Source organism: Lepisma saccharinum, chromosome 26, assembly GCF_977018435.1.
Source record: "Lepisma saccharinum chromosome 26, izLepSacc3.1, whole genome shotgun sequence".
NCBI classification, from domain to species: Eukaryota; Metazoa; Arthropoda; class Insecta; order Zygentoma; family Lepismatidae; genus Lepisma; species Lepisma saccharinum.
Genome location: NC_139254.1, coordinates 20287978 through 20308163, shown reverse-complemented (window position 1 = coordinate 20308163; position 20186 = coordinate 20287978). Strand labels below are relative to the sequence as shown.

General features: G+C 43.5%; 1 protein-coding gene across 2 annotated transcripts in view; it reads left to right on the top strand.

The window, feature by feature from the left end:
* LOC145979807 (phospholipid phosphatase 1-like) overlaps positions 1 to 20186 on the top strand; it is a 255062-nt gene that overhangs the window by 23639 nt on the left and 211237 nt on the right. The window contains exon 1 of one of the 2 annotated variants that reach the window (XM_083112821.1): positions 15100 to 15255. The exons of the other annotated variant lie outside the window; for it this stretch is intronic. Coding sequence (XP_082968947.1) covers positions 15193 to 15255 — 63 coding nt within the window. The 5' untranslated portion in view covers positions 15100 to 15192. Of the gene's footprint in view, positions 1 to 15099; positions 15256 to 20186 lie in introns of those variants that run through there. 2 annotated transcript variants of the gene reach the window in all.

The window sequence follows — 20186 nt, the reverse complement described above, 5'->3', positions numbered from 1 at the left end:
AATAAAATGAATAAATATGTTTTCTTGAGCACAAACATCATTTTCTAAGCCAACTATAAGCTGTGGGCCATCTTTGGAAACAGATGTAACGACTTTGTAATTAAATTGAGGCGTTGCGGATACGAAGGGCGAACTCAACAAACATGCATTGAGAGGGAAATGCGTTTCAAGTTGACAAGCACAGTGCGAACTCCACAAAAAAAAACTTTCGAAATTAGGCATGTAACATTCCGATCTACTGTTACCAAGTTTTTGTGGAGTTCGCACTCCGTCTGACAACTTGAAACGCATTTCCCTCCCAATGCACGTTGTTGAGTTCGCCCTTCGTATCCGCAACGCCTCAATTGCCCTAGAAGCTTAACTAGGGCCACTTTTGCTTCACCTGCCTTACTTCAAATAAGGGGAAATATGGCGCTGGATACTAAAAAAGGAAGCCGTACACCTCTCCACATACCCTCCTTTACGAAAATCTTTGGTAACTTGCGGTGTTTTTATGGCACACCCAGTATCAGCGATTGGATGCCATAAATGTGGAACAAGATTCACATGCACAAAGGAATAAAGATATTTATAAAAAGAGGTAGAGAGAAAGGCATAAACAGGGATACCGTGATAAAGTTACAAACATAAAGAAGGAGAGAATCAAAGGAAGTAGGGAAGGTACAAAGAGAGAGAGATAAGGGATTAAAGAAATAATAATACAAGAATAATATAAGCAAGAGATTGATTGAGTTGGTGTTTTAAGTCCACTTTATGCACAATAAGGCTAATCGGGACTGGACCTACAGCTTAAAGTGGGAACCACTATGTGCCTCCACCGGGTATCGAACCCGGGACCCCTTGATTACAAGGCGATGACTACCACTGAGCCGTCGGGGAGGCTATAAGCAAGAGCGATAGGGGATTAAAGAAATAATAATAATATAACATAGAGAGAAACTGAAGATAAATAAAGAGATAGAGAAATAGGGATATAGAAAGAAAAAGCAAGAATGAAATGAAACAAAATACTCGGTAACCTTGACCATCGAAACAGAACCCACATGACGCCATTGATCGGGGGAGAGGTGGCAATCGCCCCCTTAGCAGCCTTTAATCTGCCCATATTACTACGGCACTACATCTATTGGTGAGGCTTATTCTCCATAATTAGTCTTCAACGGATTCAGTCAACAGAGTGACAGCATGGACGGCATTAGTTTACTAACTAACTAACTAACTCTCTAGCCTTCTTAAACCCGAAGGTTCATGGCTGCAGCAACACAGGCCTTCCATCTGTCCCTATCCTGAGCAAGATATATATACTATTCTCCATCCCTACCCATTTCCTTTAGGTCCATCTCAACATTGTCCTTCCATCTTCATCTTGGCCTTCCTACAGGTCTCTTACCATCAGGTTTCCCAACAAGAATCCTGTAAACTCTTCTTTCCTCTCCCATTCGTGCCACATGGCCTGCCCACCTAAGTCTTCTTGATTTAATTATTCTAATAATATCTGGACATGCGCAGTGGTAGCGTCGTCGCCTTGTGATCAAGGGGTCCCGGGTTCGATACCCGGTGGAGGCACAAGTGGTTCGGATCCCACTTTAAACTGTAGGTCCAGTCCCAATTAGCCTTACTGTGCATAAAGTGGACTTAAAATAACAAGACGAGAATATCTGGACATGAATACAAAGTATGTAGTTCTAAATTATGTAACCTTCTCCACTCACCTGTCACCTCATCCCTTTTAGGTCCAAATATTTTCCTAAGGATCTTATTTTCAAATAATCTCAATATATTGTTTAATGTAAAATAACTTATGTTTTTTAGTTTGTTTACTTGCACACTCTATATGTAATTTCGAGTTCATATCGAAGCTTCCGCAGTCATCTACTTTGTAGCACGGTCCCCGTGGTGGAGTCGTTAGCATATCGCGCTACGAAGCCAGGGGTACCAGGTTCGAATCCCTGCCTGGGCGTGGATGTTTGTGAGTGTCCATTCATCAATTTTCGTATCATATCGTTACTCATCCCCAGCCTCGCAATTTAGCCACAAGTGGCACAAAAGCGAAGTATTTAAAATAAAGCAAATCAACCAATCAATCATTTGTGGTTTTACGAATGTACGTACATGTACATGTACGTACAATGGCGTGCCCAAGGGGAGGGGGGATGGTGGGGGTTATAACCCCCCCCCCATTCGGCCAAGTGTTCCTAAAAAAATAACATCAAATGGAGGAAAAGATGGCAAAATGAGGGCTGACTACTAAAATAATATATTCCTAACCACCCCCTCCTTTCGAAAATCCTGGGCACGCCACTGTATACATACATGTCGTGCATGGAACATTAGCCACGCACAGTTATTGCAGATCTCTGCAGTATTATTTTACAACAGGTGTTTCTGCTTCGAGGCTAGTGACAGGAGTGAGGGAAAGCATATGGAATTATGATACACTTGTTAGTCAAATGTCCACGTGGGCAGCGAAATTGTAAACCAAGTTCACATTGTGACAGACTGCGTTATTAAATCTTTACAAACTCTGCTTCTATATTATTTTTATACTCGAGTACTTTGCCACTGCCCCAAACCAGGAGGAAAGATGCCTGGACTTCATCAACATTAAAACAAGCATCCGACTGTTTTTGTTTGTATGTTTGTTGCTTAGCGTCACTTTTCTGTAACTCTTGGCTAACAGCGACGAGGGTGAATGATGACTGGATGAAATTCATCAAGGGGCATTCGGAAAGAAACACAACACTATGATATAATAATAATAATTTATTTCCGTAAACCTGCAATACATAGGTATGGAAAACGTCAAGGATTAAATGCGTATTATTGAGAGTTTTTTCTATAAATAGTTTAAGATACATGATTGTTAATTATATGATATATCCTTAAAAAGTTACATAAAAATTATCATACACAAAGGGAGATATTACTGAAAAGAATTTCATACATGAGGGCATATATGTTACAACTAGTTCAAAATAAAGTATATATATACACACACACACACACACACACACACATAAAATATATATGGTTGGCCGCGGTGGCTCAGTCGGTAACGGGTCTGACTACCATGCTAAAGGTCCCGGGTTCGATCCCCGGCCGGTTCAAATCCGGGAACTTTTCTAACGATGGAAGCGGCCCCGGCGCCCACCCAGCGTCGAATAACATGGGTACCTGGGGGAAACCCTGGGGGGTAAAGGCGGTCAGGGGCGTGATGCTGATCACATCACCCCCACTCACGACCGGATCAAGAAAGTGTGGGGCGTTACCTCCACACCCCCTATACGCCTTCATGGCGTGGTGCAAAAGTGCACAGGGGAGCACTTTACCTTTTTATATATATATAATGAGTAAATATGGTGTAATTACATATGATAAAATTAGAGGTATCATTAGTTAATTTCCAGACATGGATTTTCCAAGAAAATCAGTTTTTTTTGTTTGTTAAGGTACCATTTCCCCAAATATTAGTGCTTGATATAAATTTTCATCTACTACGTAGTGCTGTAACTATTATAGCACTAAACAAGAAAGAGGGAGAGAGAAACCGAGAAAGATAGGAGGGAGAGAGACAGAGAGAGAGAGAGAGAGATCCATAAAGGAAAAGAGAGAGAAATTGAATGATAAAGTGCTAGATAGAGAGAGAAAGAGAAAACTGAAAGAGACGAAGCCACAGAGAGACAGAGAGAGGGGGAGGGAGAGAAAGAGGCAGAAATTAAGAAAGTTAGAAAGCAGTAGTAGAGAGAGAACTAAGGGTGTGGAAGAGAGATAAATCGAGAGAAGAGAGAAAGAGAAGGATGGGGATTAATGCAGCAAAGTAAATAGGAAGAGAAACAAATCAAAGAGATAAACATAGCGTTATCCAGAAACGCACAAATATGACGTGCGTTTAAATTTGTTTTTGTACCAAAGAAACTCTTCTCCTTGAAAGAGAGGCAATTTTTTAGGATATTTAGTAGAGGGATTTTTTATGATCAAAGTCATTGATGGGGGAATCTCCCTCGCACACTGATTGTGAGTATTTTTAAAATGTAAAACATGAAAGCTATAAAATTAGCTGATGTATCTTCGTCAAAAAGGGTAAACTCGATATAAAGAGAAATCATTCTGAATTACCTTCTCTGTATAGGCCTGAAAGATTGTAGGTTTCTTTCTATGAAATGATGCCAAAACATCTTGTGCATGAATCATGCTATCGCGGAAGTAGCGAGTAATTGTACGTGACTTCTCGTTCTCATTGTTTAATCCCGGATCTTCAGTATTTGTGTACTTACAGCGTAAAATGCCCTCCTTCGTGCGATAACGAGCCAACATATACATCCTACACACTGTTGCCAGTTGAAATCAACCTTGGGAAAACGTAAGTGTGGGAAAATAAACGTGCAAAACCCTATACTTGGCAACTGTGGTTATGATTGTTGCGCCTCGTGTATATACGTGAGAAGCTGCCGACAATTTCCCGCTCTGTGTTTGAGACCTGTTGATTCACCGCTTAGCCAGAGTTGCCAACTGCATCATCATGTCACCAAATCATGCAGATTGTAAAAATGCCCACATATAGGGCGAGTATCAATTATGTATCACCATAATCCACAGGCAGTAAACAGCCGCGGTAGCTCAGTCGTTATGGCTTCTGACTATCATGCGAGAGACCCGGGTTCGATCCCTAGCGGGGGAGAACCGGGATTTTCCCACCTGCTCAAGCAGCTCCGCGTCGTATAAAGTACCTGGAGGAAACTCTGGGGGTGAAGGCGGCCAGGGGCGTAGTGCTGATCACATCACGTCCACCTTCGGTCGGGATCAAGAAAGTGTGGCACCCTAACCCTACACCCCCTATGCGCCTTCATGACGTGGTGCAAAGCACAGGGGAGCTCTTTACTTTTTTTTACACAGGCGGTACCCATGGCCATCCGAAGAACATTCTCCAAAGGGAGTTTCATAATCTTTTTACCATTTGGGGGTGTAAGGGTAAATTTTGAGCCAAAATGATCATAAATTTGGTCTGGGTGAAAAATTGTAGGGGGATTTTGGGGAAATTGGGGGGCGTGGATAAATCTTTAAGTGCAGTCACGATTAGCCTATTTGTTCATAAAATGGACTTAATAATTCAAGCAAATTGAATTCAAACAGGCAAGAAGCAGTAAAATAGTAAAACAGTAGACTCTCAGTAGTGTTTAAAAAGTATTTAGCTTAAAAGAACTCAGTTTGACAATGGCATTAGGGCCCAGAACTTTATGTTATAACATATTTTTTATTTGGCATCGGATCGTGTACTGGGGCGAGATCTTTACATATCTGATGAAAGTCAACCGAAATAGACCAACTTGATCAAGCATATTTTTTGACATATTTTACCAATTTCGCGTTTTTACAACATATTTCTTCAATTTTCTCGTAATAAGACATATTTCTGTATAATTTCGTAATTGTCTTGCATATACTCTGTTATTTTATAATTTTTCTTCGTATATTTAGAGCAACTGATAGTTCATATTATCGATGCTAGGAAAAGGAAATTACGAACGAAGAATTTAAAAGCAGATGCAGTCTTTTCTTACCAACTAAAAATAGAACAATAATACCCCCCTTTTTTTATCCCGCCGACAATTAATAGCCATGCAAACATTATTGATGGAAAATGTTATCTCATTATTGTGCGGGATTCTGGCTTCATTTAATACTCCACCCCACCCTAGTCGATCTACCCTGGAAGATACTGAATCCCGTATTATGAGAAATTCGAATGTACTGTTGTGCATATTTTTGGATTTACTGGGAATATTTCTACCTTTTTCTGACATATCTTTCAATTTTTATGACATAATTACATACATATTTTACAGTTTTATAGGACATAAAGTTCCAGTCCTAGGCATTACTCATGTAAGAGCTGAAGATATCTCGACGTCATGCTCACCTTTCGTCAGATGATAAGAATTTTTAAGGAGAGTGGCAAGGAATGTAAAAGATTAGATAACTAGAGAAAGAAGACAACAGAATAGAGAGACAAAGATAAACCAGCGCTCGCACGACAGAGAGAGAGAGAGAGAGAGAGAGAGAGAACGACAGAAAAATAGACAGAGAGATAGAACGAAAGAGAGAGAGAGAGAGAGAGAAATGGAAAGCTAAAGACGCGCACACAAGACAGAGAGAGAAACAGAATAAAAAAAATTGTGAATGGGAGGGAAGAGAAGAGAGAAGGGAAGTGAGAGAAATAAAGAAACAAAAGAAGGAGTATGTGAGTATGAGAGAGACGAGCGACTGAGAGAGAAAAGAAGAGAAATTACAAATATCGAGAGAGAGAGAGAGAGAAATAGAAGGAACAAGACAGATAGAAAAGGGAGGGAAAACACACAGAACCGTGGGGGCGATTGGGTTTCAAAACTGAGGTTTCAAAATGTGCCAAAACATTTGGGGGCAAGGGCTGTTTAAAAGCAGGGGGCAGCTGCCTCTCACACCCCATAATTGCGCGCCATTGTTCTTCGTGCAAATTATCAATTTATTTTCTTTTTTCGTTTTGTTCCATTGATTTGATTTACACACACACTCTCTCTCTCTCTCTCTCTCTCTCTCTCTCTCTCTCTCTTTCTCTCTTTCTCTGTCTATTTTTTTGCCTTTCCCTTTCTTTCTCCAACTATCTCCTGTCTCTTGTTTCTTCTATCTCTCTTTCTCTGCTCCTTAGTTTTCATTCTTTTCACCTTTTATCTCCCTCTTTCACCCGATATATCTGCCCCTAGCTCAGTGATTTATTCACACACCCCAAAACCATATAACACCTCAAAATTTTAACAGCTCCTTAAGTTTATCATAAAAGTACAAAGGGAGCATTCTTTTCGTCACAACTGCACCTTTACAACTCACCAAAATGGCCTTATAGCTTATACCCCTTACCTTACACATCCCCATATTGAAAATTCTAGAAAAAACCCTCTTATTCATTCCTCTAACTTTGTTTTGTATCTTTGTGAGTGTCCCTTCACGAACTTGTAATCTTTATTGTCATCATCGTCGCGATTAATCTGAAACTGAAGAACAGCCACGCAAAATAGGAGGAACTCCTTCATGGTGTAGTTGAAATCAAGGAGTCATGGGTTTGATCCCCGCTGGATGCACATTTCAAGCAGCTGATCCAGTATCCATTAGCCTAACTGAGCAGTGGCGTGTCCAAGGGGGGAGGGTTGGTGGGTTCATAACCCGCCCTTTGGCCCAGTATTCCCAAAAAAAAACGTCAAACGCAGAAAAAGATGTGAAAATTTGGAGTGACTACTAATAAAATATAAGTATACGTAAGCCCCTTTCGAAATTGTGAGCGCCCTGCATCTGAGCATACATAAAACTGTCATGTCGGGGTTTGTCCAAAATTTTCCATATGGAGTGGTGTAAGTTCATAATTAGGACGTTGGAAATGTAAATTTGTCACGGTATCTAGTGACATGTGAAACGCAGTTCGATATAAATTATTTTTTGTTTATTGATTCATTTTGTGCATAAACATGAAAGTGTGAGGTTTGATTTATTTTTGTGAATAAACTTGTATCCGAGCCAGACGTCGGGAGTTGGGAGATGGGGTCTTTCTTGAGTGACAGCCGCCGCTTAGAACATGACATATTTGCACCAACGCGGAGATAAGGAAAGATTATTTTCGCCGCTACCGGGCTCGAGTCGCAGCGGGCGTTCGAACCCATGTTCACGGATGACCAGAGAGATCAGCTGGAGCTCAAGCCTGCAAGGATCGACGACGCGCACTTGACCGCGTTTCAAGACAATGGAGAGAGGTCATTTCCATCCCCTGAGAAAGCGAAGCCAAGCCACTAGAGCGTCCTGTTCAACGGAAGAATTCGAATCTCTTATATATAGGCGGTGCTACCATCCCAAACACAGTTTTTACCCGGATTTCACCTAGAGAGCATCTCCGCGCTACACTCTCGCGTGATTATTGTTTTGTGTCCGTGAACTTTGTTTCCTTACGTACTGTGAGCGACTTGCGGATAGGGAGTTACCAGTGTGCGCCTTATTTTGGTGAAGATTACGCGGTGATTTGTTTTTGCCAAGCGTGGACTACATAAGGATGGAGGGCTAAAGAAGATAGAGAAGGGGGGCGTCGCTTCCCTGACGCCTGCAACGACGCCGAAGCCAGCCAGACGACGCCAAAACCAAACACTGCCCAAAGCCCGAAGGACGCTTTCAGATCGACGTCCCAACCAAAGCCCGAAGGACGTTTCCAGATCGACGTTCCAACCGAAGCTAGTTACCAGAGAAAGAGAGGGAAGGATGATACCAGAACGACGCCCAAACGAAGCCCGGCACCAGAGAGAGATGATTGCAGATCGACGTTCAATTGATGCCCGACACTAGAGATATTCCGAACCGGCGCGTGACCACGTACACCCGACGCTAGTGACAAGAGGAACGCCCGAAGTACTGAGGAGGTGCAAGTACACCATGTCGTCGCAATTATTCTTCGTCGCGATCGACCTCGGAGGACAATTTCGCCACAAAGGAACCGTGTGCAAGTCCCGCGTCCAGGAGAGATGAATAACCACGCCATGTAGCAGAGTCTGGTACAGTATACTTCAGAGGGTCTCATGTACATGTAAACGTGCGTCGTCAGTATCAACACCGTACAGTTAACGCCGAAGTCTCACTTATTCGCAAAGTTACTCAGGAAACCCAGAACCTGATCCCCGCGTCTGATAATTTGTGGTATTGTTATAAAAAAGGGTAATTTCATGTTCAGATGTTCTAATTTAATTGTCTGCATTCAGGGTTAGAAGCTCCATTTCATTTCTTTAATATTTAGTATAAATTGTCAAAGTGTGCTCCATTTTTGTGTAACCGACCGCCCCGTCGCGCCATTTGATTTGTCAATTGTTGACTGATGAGTCCTTTTTAATTATGGAAAGCGTAGTTGTTTTTATTGTAAGGTCGTGTGCGTGAAATAGTCTTATTTGTTGCATAGTGGTTTTTAAGGTAATTTTTGCTCGCGCCGACGATTGATTAGTGTATTCCGGCAGCTGGAGCCAATTAAGTTTTTGCATCCCTATGTAATTGTGTAGTTGTTCTCATTGGACGAGAGAGGCTTATGTGTAAAACCCCCGTCCGAGAAACTTGTATAATGTCGTGCATACGACTGGGTGCAAACGTTCATTCGAACGAAAGATTTAACCACGCCGACCCAATTGTCTTTGTTAACCGCTTTCCGAGGGCTGGCACTTAAGTTAATTTAAAAGAGCACAGGAGCTGGCAGACAAATGCCCTAAATTCACATAAAGGTTTAAAATTAAAAGGAATGATATGTTAATGAGATCCATGATTTGTATCCATACTTCACATGTAAAAATACCTCATGTGTGTGAAAGAGAGAGAGAGTGAATGAGTGAGCGTTTGAGGAGGCTTTGTAAACAGTTGTTGATTGCAATATTTCTTTGTTGTTACAATATATATTCACTTTTTACCGTTCGTCAGTGTTGTTATTTGACGTTTTTCAGGTACCAGATATTATGCTATTAGTGTGTTATGAATGTTCGAATCTACATATCAAAGGTAAACAAAACGGTGTAACTTTTCAAGGTATTAATCTCCCCCTCGCAATAGTATGACAATAAACGACCGTCTCAGTACCGAACTTGATAACTGGACCGTGAGTCACGAACGGTTTCCCGTACACATAACGACGTTTGGCCCCGTGCCGGGGTATGATTGACACGTCATCTCGGGGACCGTGAGTGCACTCGTTACATTTGGCACCGCGAACAGGGGACGGCAACTTTTGTCATGTCTTTCCAGGAAAGCCAGGTTGCGAGAGCGGTAGAAATTTCATTGTTGTATACGTCACGCATAAAATTCTTGTGTTAGGTTCCTGGTTATTTTTGTGTTTTTGCTTTGTATTTCGAGGGTTATTTTCATGTATTTGTCGTTGGTTCACGTGTAAGGACACGTTATTGGGTGTAATTGGTAACAATAGGGCAGATATTTTTTTCGGCGAAAGCAGCAAGGGCAGCTGCATAGGGCATTTTTTATGTACTTTTTGTGTACTTTTTTTGGTTATGGCATCAGGCTGAGTTGCGGGATAAGGGATTCCCGACGGACCTCCTTTTTCTTTTTATGTATCGATTTGTAATTCACATTTTGTGTGAGCTCGCGTACGTTTGCGTAACTGTTCCTAAGTGCGACAGAAGATTGAGCAGATAATTAGGGAAAGGCCTCCATGAGATTAAGAAATCGCCGTATAGACTGTTTGAACAAGAGTGACGTCATGATGGTTTGCAAGGTTTGTGGGCAGGAATTTTATGATTTCGAAGTCGACAGCGAGGGAGATTCCGGACCGGTTTGTCTCCAGTGCAAGAGCCCGCCAGGAATGGAAAGGGAGATACCAAGTGCCCAGGGGGGTACATCGTCACGTGCGGACAGCGACCACAGCAAGGAACAAGATGACGTAGGAAGTGGCAGTGGTGCCAACCAATTCCAGCTGGTCCTCCAGATGCTCCAAGGAATGGAAACCAGGATGCAGACCGAGATGCGGACCAACATGCAAGGAATGGAAACCAGGATGCAGACCGAGATGCGGACCAACATCCAGGGATTGCAGGCTGAGGTGCAAGGGATGCAGACCGATGTACGAGGGATGGAAGAACGCCTACAAGGGACGGTTCGCGCCTCCGGAGAAGAAGTGACGCAACGGCTCCTTCAGACGATCCAAGAATCCGAGGCTCGAATCGAATCCAGGATCGCCAGGACCGACGCTCGCATCGATGAACAGGAAGCCAAGGTGGCAACACTGGCGCAGAGCGTAAGTGAGCAGGAAGGTGCTTTGCAACACATCGGCCAACAATGTGCACAGCTGGAGTCAGCCTGTAATCGGAGCAACGATGCCCTCGAGCGACAAGTGCGGCGAGCAGCGAGCATAGCGGAAGGGAATTCCGACAAGATAAAGGAAATCGAGGATAAACTGCAACAATTGAACGTAGCTGACGTCCCGGGATCATCGCGAGAGCCGGCAGCCATGACGTCATCACAGCCAGCTGCGGTCCCCTCGTCTTCAAGGCGCGCGAGTGACGCAAGACCGACTACGCTTGTCAACGGGGGAAACGAAGTGGAACCTGGACTACATCTTCCATCGCCGCGACCGTTCGAAGCCCAAACTTCAAACCGGGAAGATATACGTTCTGAACCAGCACCGACGAGAAGGGCTCTGTTCCCGCCGGAATATAAGAAACATTTCAAGAAGTTCTCAGGGGCCGACAGGATTTTGCCGTCTGCCTTCATCGAGGAATTCGAAGCAACAGCGCGGGAGTTAGGGCTTGCGGATGGGGAGCGATTACTCGTGCTGAAAGGCCTAATGCAAGATCGGGCAAAGAACTGGCTCGATCGAAATGAAATACACTTTCATTCATACTCGGCGTTTAGGGAAGCGTTCCTGACACACTTTCAGCGCCCTATGCAAGTGGAAAGGATGCTCATCCAGCTGAGGAACGAGAGGTACGACAGGAACGGGGGACTTACTTTTTCGCAATATTTCTGGCGTAAGTTCAATGAGTTCCAAGCTCTCCAGCCACAGATGACCACGTCGGAGATAATTGCGGCCCTAATTTATCATTACCCGCAAGAGATAAGACGGCATCTCAACGGGGCGTGCGTTTTCGATGCAGAAGCCATGTCGCTCACGCTCGAGAACCTAAACCAGTGCGAAGAGGAACGCGAGAGGACGCGGAGTGACAGATGGAACAAAAGGAGACGACCGGAGGACGAAGGAAGCCGAGGAAATAAGCATCCACGCGTTCATCTGGTCCAGCAAAGATACGGTGGGCAGCAACACGCTCCAGGAGCCGAAGTAAGCCGTTTTCGAGACAATCCGCCTTCACCGCGACGAAGACGCCAGTATCGGGGACAGAGACGTCGAGGTGGTCAGACTCGCGGTTCGCCGGGTCACCATGGCAACAGCAACGACAGCAACTTTTACAACGGGCGAGTGAACAATGGTTATTATCAACGTCACCCCGACAGTAGACCGGAGAGCCCGCGTTCTGACAATGGGCACACAAGGCGCAGTCCGCCGAGGGTTCAAAGGAGCCCGACGCGAAACGCAAACGGGCCGAATCCCAGCAACACATCTCCACAGCCGGGGCCGTCAGGTCGTCAGCGCCGAAGGGAGGAATGGGATGGCGAAACATGGTTAAGCGACATCGCGCCATTTTAGAAGTATAAAATAACATTGCGCCATACCCAGAGTGTATAAAATGTATATTTATTATGTAAATTGGAGGTATCATTTATATCATGTGTTTTGTGTTATCGAACTGGTTTACTTTTCTTGTACAGGGTGTTAAAAAATTTGTAGTCAAAATTTTGTGCCCCTGAGTAGTAAAAAATTTTTATTCGCCTACAGAATTTTTTGATCGGAAGGAGGGCGAGATGTCACGGTATCTAGTGACATGTGAAACGCAGTTCGATATAAATTATTTTTTGTTTATTGATTCATTTTGTGCATAAACATGAAAGTGTGAGGTTTGATTTATTTTTGTGAATAAACTTGTATCCGAGCCAGACGTCGGGAGTTGGGAGATGGGGTCTTTCTTGAGTGACAGCCGCCGCTTAGAACATGACATATTTGCACCAACGCGGAGATAAGGAAAGATTATTTTCGCCGCTACCGGGCTCGAGTCGCAGCGGGCGTTCGAACCCATGTTCACGGATGACCAGAGAGATCAGCTGGAGCTCAAGCCTGCAAGGATCGACGACGCGCACTTGACCGCGTTTCAAGACAATGGAGAGAGGTCATTTCCATCCCCTGAGAAAGCGAAGCCAAGCCACTAGAGCGTCCTGTTCAACGGAAGAATTCGAATCTCTTATATATAGGCGGTGCTACCATCCCAAACACAGTTTTTACCCGGATTTCACCTAGAGAGCATCTCCGCGCTACACTCTCGCGTGATTATTGTTTTGTGTCCGTGAACTTTGTTTCCTTACGTACTGTGAGCGACTTGCGGATAGGGAGTTACCAGTGTGCGCCTTATTTTGGTGAAGATTACGCGGTGATTTGTTTTTGCCAAGCGTGGACTACATAAGGATGGAGGGCTAAAGAAGATAGAGAAGGGGGCGTCGCTTCCCTGACGCCTGCAACGACGCCGAAGCCAGCCAGACGACGCCAAAACCAAACACTGCCCAAAGCCCGAAGGACGCTTTCAGATCGACGTCCCAACCAAAGCCCGAAGGACGTTTCCAGATCGACGTTCCAACCGAAGCTAGTTACCAGAGAAAGAGAGGGAAGGATGATACCAGAACGACGCCCAAACGAAGCCCGGCACCAGAGAGAGATGATTGCAGATCGACGTCCAATTGATGCCCGACACTAGAGATATTCCGAACCGGCGCGTGACCACGTACACCCGACGCTAGTGACAAGAGGAACGCCCGAAGTACTGAGGAGGTGCAAGTACACCATGTCGTCGCAATTATTCTTCGTCGCGATCGACCTCGGAGGACAATTTCGCCACAAAGGAACCGTGTGCAAGTCCCGCGTCCAGGAGAGATGAATAACCACGCCATGTAGCAGAGTCTGGTACAGTATACTTCAGAGGGTCTCATGTACATGTAAACGTGCGTCGTCAGTATCAACACCGTACAGTTAACGCCGAAGTCTCACTTATTCGCAAAGTTACTCAGGAAACCCAGAACCTGATCCCCGCGTCTGATAATTTGTGGTATTGTTATAAAAAAGGGTAATTTCATGTTCAGATGTTCTAATTTAATTGTCTGCATTCAGGGTTAGAAGCTCCATTTCATTTCTTTAATATTTAGTATAAATTGTCAAAGTGTGCTCCATTTTTGTGTAACCGACCGCCCCGTCGCGCCATTTGATTTGTCAATTGTTGACTGATGAGTCCTTTTTAATTATGGAAAGCGTAGTTGTTTTTATTGTAAGGTCGTGTGCGTGAAATAGTCTTATTTGTTGCATAGTGGTTTTTAAGGTAATTTTTGCTCGCGCCGACGATTGATTAGTGTATTCCGGCAGCTGGAGCCAATTAAGTTTTTGCATCCCTATGTAATTGTGTAGTTGTTCTCATTGGACGAGAGAGGCTTATGTGTAAAACCCCCGTCCGAGAAACTTGTATAATGTCGTGCATACGACTGGGTGCAAACGTTCATTCGAACGAAAGATTTAACCACGCCGACCCAATTGTCTTTGTTAACCGCTTTCCGAGGGCTGGCACTTAAGTTAATTTAAAAGAGCACAGGAGCTGGCAGACAAATGCCCTAAATTCACATAAAGGTTTAAAATTAAAATTGCTTTGTTGTTACAATATATATTCACTTTTTACCGTTCGTCAGTGTTGTTATTTGACGTTTTTCAGGTACCAGATATTATGCTATTAGTGTGTTATGAATGTTCGAATCTACATATCAAAGGTAAACAAAACGGTGTAACTTTTCAAGGTATTAATCTCCCCCTCGCAATAGTATGACAATAAACGACCGTCTCAGTACCGAACTTGATAACTGGACCGTGAGTCACGAACGGTTTCCCGTACACATAACGACGTTTGGCCCCGTGCCGGGGTATGATTGACACGTCATCTCGGGGACCGTGAGTGCACTCGTTACAAATTTAGAGCCAAAATGACCATTAACTGGATCTTTCCGAAAATAATTATGGGGGATGTTGAGGAAATTGGGGATCGTGCGCAGTGGCGTGCCCAAGTGGGTTTATGGGGGTTATAATCCCCCCCTCGGCGCAAAGAGGAACGTCAAAAATAGGAAAATATGGCAAAATGAGGGCCGACTACCCAAAATACAGTATGTAACCCCTCCCTTTTGAAAATCCTGGGCACGCCGCCGATCGTGCGGATAGAAAAGTGCCGTCACGTGTCGTGATTTTGAGACTTTCGTGGTTGGCAACCCTGCCCCACGCCTCCGCGTTTCCTGACGAGTGCGCTTCTGCGAAATCCGTCACGTCTCGCGCCAACTTACGAAGACCGGATGTCGCGGAACGAGATTCGATCCCCGCCGATTTCGGCATTGGAAAGATTGGCGGTGCGCTGACATTGCCCTCCCCCCTCGCTCTCTGAGGTCACCGAGTTGGATCGGCGCCAAGGGGGAAGCGGGAGAACAGGTGGCTGGCAGAGAGCGGTTTCTGCAACAGTTCGCGATTCTGTTCGACTGTGGAAGCAAAGTGTTCGATCTTTCGTCCTCAGCATGACCGTGATGGGGCTGCGGGAACAGGTGGTCTACAGCATTCCTCTGCCGGGACTAGCACAGGTGGGACTAGATTCTAGATTTTTATCCTAAAGGTAGGGCTGCAGCCATGGACATCCGGAGGGGGGAAAGAGGGGCCACGGCTCCTGCCTATCCCCTGGAAAATGAAAGTCAACCTAGAATTTACATATTTCACACATAATTTCATTTCAATCGCAGTTGCTAATTATTGCAAGGGCGTTGCACGAACATGATAACTTCAAAGTGAAGAAATGTGTTTTTTTAGGGGACATTACTACATATTATTGGGGGAAATGTGCCTTGTTTGTCCCCTCCTAAAAAAAAAAATACCTTGCTGACGTCCATAGCTGCAGCCCAATGATTTATCCACACAGGAAGGACCAATTTATGGTCGTTTTGGCTCTAAATTCTTACTCAGTAGCTTACGCAGGATTATTTTCAGGGGGGGTGGAATTCTAATGGTGGAAACCACAGCAAAAGGACATGCGCAGGACCGCGTGCATCGTACTTCCGCGTGGAGGGGAGGGGTAGAGTGGAGCAGGCTTCCTTATGGCCGAGCTGAACAGATGGAGGGGAAGATGCGCGGAGACTTTTGGCCGAAGGTTATTTTGTTTATGGTAGCTCTGTAGCTGCGTTGTAGTTGGCAGAGGAAGCGTGCATAATAAAATATTTTGTAATAACCACTTAAACTTCGCTTCCAAAGTTGTTTAAAGACCAGAAATCTAATCGAGAGTCATTTTAAGGGAGGGGTGCATTTACTGTAGAGTTCTTTACTGTTTTCAATTGAAAATTTTGGTTCTCTCAGAATTTCAGTAGGGGCTATGACCCCATCAGCTCCCCCCTGCAGACGCCAGTGCTTCCTGCGGTAATGTCTAGTTACCGGGTTCGAGTTCCAGACAAGGCGTGGGCCATCTAATAATAATTATTTTTCATCGTTACGATTAGCCCAAAGTGGAAGAAATGGGTGTCAAGGTAAATGCACTTGCAAATTTTAGTTCTGCCATGTTACAATTCTGATAGCCTCTCTTGCGTTTAAAAATAAACAAATTTTGAAATTTTTATTTAGAACAGCGTATCGAATCCCATTACCGTTTATGTGTATTCTTAGGGCTCAGAATTCACTTATATTAACGGTTCACAGTGGCGGTGTAATGTCCCGTCTTTCCCGAGGGGCCTATTAACTTTTTAAATTTTTTTATGGGATTTGGTGGGGGGGTTCTTTCTTGGATCTTTCTTTGTGCTATGTTTTATTTTGGTTATTTCGTTCTCTCCTGAAGGTGATGACAATTTCGTTTGTTTCTTGATTGGATCCGTTCCGTCCCGCTCACACGTCTTGATTGGAGGATTTTGTGTAGGTCTCTTGGGGTGATCTTTATTTGGTGTGTAGCACTAGCGTCAGTGTTGCCACATGACGGGAAATTTCCCTTTTGCAGGGAAATTCAGACCGAAATTTTAGCCAAAAAGGAAAAGGGGATTTTGATGAAAAATACCACAATTACAGGGAAATTTTAAGGTCATCTGACTACATTATTACAGTTTATGTTAATTTTGAATTTCATATCCACATTTTTATGTTATTTATTTATTTTGCTATTCCTACTTGTTTCTGCTCCTTTAAGTGTATTGTAAGTTGCCTTTATTCATCGTTGGATAAATAGTAACAATGAGGATTAACCTGGGACAGGAAGTGAGGAAACCGAAATGTGATTTTTTTTAAGAAATATTATTTATTCAAATGAATAACAAATTCAACGGAATACTTAACTACGTACTACTACTGCTTCCACCACCACCACTAATAATGCTGCTACTACTACTACTAATTATTATTATTATATAATTTGCTTAGGTGAAGGGAAAGAATGGTCCAAAAAGGGAAATTGTGCCTATTGGAAAGGGAAGTTGTGCCCTCATATTGTGGCAACACTGACTAGCGTGCGCAGGATTTTTTCTTCGAGAGGGCCTGAAATTGTAAAGGTGGATAGTACAGGGTGATTTTTTATACATGGCACCATTTGTTTTGTGTACAGAAAGCAGTATGTAGGTTTGATACTGGTGTTTTCAGGAAGAAGAGTGTTGGGGAAAGTGGTGAGAACCATATTCGAAAGCCTATCATTCCACAAAACAGGACGCCGCACGCCGCACAAGTTCAGATGAGCTGTGCAGAATAATCGTGCACCCATATGCAACCGTTGCTGAATGTTGTTTTTTTGTTTGGCATGGTTGTTAATGCTTCCACCTGCTGGTTTCAACAAGATGGCGCGAGACCTCACACGGCAACAATAGTTCTTGATTATCTTGAGGAAATGTTTGATCGCCGTGTGTTGTCTAATCGTTATCCCCAAGTGCACGGGAAGGGGTTTGAATGGCCACCAATATCACCGGATATGACCCTCTGTGACTATTTTCTTTGGGGTTACCTTAAAGACAGAGTATTTCAGAGTAACCCTACAACAATTCAAGAACTGAAAAATGCCGTAGGAGCAGCAATATTCAATGTTTCTGAGGACACATTAGCTGCAGTGGTGCGCAATTTCGTTGTCAGGTTGCGCCATGTCCGTGATAGGCAAGAGGCACACATTGAACATATTGTGGTTTAAACTAGGGATGGCCAGATCCGGATCCTGGCCGATCCGAAATCCGGATCCGGTTGGTTCCGGATCCATCCGGATCTTAAAATTTTTCGGATCCGGATCCGGATCCAGAACTTTCGGATTCGGATCCGTTTTGCCATCCCACATGCGCTTCTTTGGAAAGTAAGAATGTGCTTATAACATATTGTTACCTGCTAATATACATATATATACGTATAATATACATACACATATATATATAGTGTGTGTGTGCGTGTGCGCGATTTGTAATTAATTAATACACTTACAAGGGAGGTCTAAGTCTCCCCCTCCGATTTCCATGAAACTTGGCAGGTGTATAGAGCCCCCCTCCTCAAATGTCAAGATGAGGAGAAATTGAAGTGGGGATCTGACCCCGAAACCACGTAAATATGGCATAGGAAGAAACAGGGGCATAGGGCCTCTCTATACACCTGTCAAAAATCATGGGAATCGGAGGGGGACACAGGGGTCAGATGATCCCCACGTCAATTTGTCCTCATCTTGACATTTGAGGTGGGTTTTGCCCCCTAAAACAGTTTTTTAGCCGAAACAAAAAAAACACGCATTTCTTCCTTTGGGCCCCTCTATACACCTGCCACGTTTCATGGAAATCGGAGGGGGACACAGGGGTCAGATCCCCACTTGAATTTGTCCTCATCTTGACATTTGAGGGGAGGTTGCCCCCTAGAACAGATTTTTAGCCGATACAAAAAACAAGTATTTCTTCATTTGGGCCCCTCTATACACCTGCCACGTTTCATGGAAATCGGAGGGGAACACAGGGGTCAGATCCCCACTTGAATTTGTCCTCATCTTGACATTTGAGGAGAGGTTGCCCCCTAGAACAGTTTTTTAGCCGAAACAAAAAAACACGTATTTCTTCATTTGGGCCCGTTTATACACACACCTGCCAAGTTTCATGGAAATCGAACGAGGACACAAGGGTCAGATCCCCACTTCAATTTGTCCTCATCTTGACATTTGAAGGGGTTTTGTCCCCGAAAACCATTTTTTAGCTGAAACAGAAAAAAACACGTATTTCTTCCTTTGGGCCCCACTATACACCTGCCAAGTTTCATGGAAATCGGAGGGGGACACTTAGATAACCTCTCTTGTTAGTCTTACACTTTGTAATTATATAACACTGCATATATTATAATGTTTTATTTTAATTTGTAAAACTGTAACTGTAGAACAATTGTATAATTTTTGTATAACATTTCTATCTTGTTATATGTGTTAAAGGTTTCATCCTGGAACGGAATGTCTCACATTCATGTGTGTTTTCATCTCCAATACATTCGAATGAATACATATTCGTTTCAATGGCATTTACAAAATCACCTCTGATATTTTATGTTAAACAAGTAAGATTATTTTTGTGCACGAGTGTGTTAGTCGATGCGTAGCAAAGTATTTTAGGAACAACACTTGAAAATAATTCTTGTAGGATTAACGAAAATTTTTTTGTAATCGAAGATCATAATACCTTTTCAAGGTGTGGTAATATTATAATGGGATTGAGATACGAAACTTTCGGATCCGGAACTTTCGGATCCGGATCTAGATCCGAAACTTTCAGAGCCGGATCCGGATCCGGAATTTTCGGATCCGGATCCAGATCCGTAACTTTTGGATCCGGATCCGGATCCGTTTGGCCATCCCTAGTTTAAACTTCCAAGTCTGTAAAACATTCCACTGAAGTTTGAAAGGTGTGATACGTGGTTCGTAAATTATGGCCAATTCCAATGATTCCATGTATAAAAAATCACCCTACATAGCTGCTTTGAAATTTCGTATTTTTAGAACTTTCTACTCCAAAAATGGCAGTCGGGGTCCTTTTAAGGAGGGTTTGCATTTACCTCTTTGTTTTTCCCCAGCGTTCTTCACGTATTTAATTTGGAAATGTTGATTTCCTCAAAATTTCAGATATGGCTGTAGCCCCATCAGCCACCTCACTGCGTACGCCAGTGGTGTGTAGCATGTTCGTGTGGGATTTGTTATTGTTGCTATTCGTTACTATTTGTATTTCTCTTATTTTATTTATTATATATATAAATTTCTGTTATTATTGTGTACATTTTTTTGTTGTTGCTATGAGGCCTCGGGCGGGGGGGGGGGGGGGCTGAAAGCTCACCTACTCACATCCTTTATTTTCGTGCGGAAAATCACTTCCGATCGTAATGCCGTTCACTCACGTGACGTCATAGCACACGACGCTAGATTTACAAATTTAGCTTAAGTAAAATCGGTACCTGCAGTTTTGCAGGAAATTTTGTAGAGAATACGATGGTGAACACAAAAAACTGGTAACTTGCTTACATAATTTTAGATAAATTAAAAACGCAAATTTTCCGT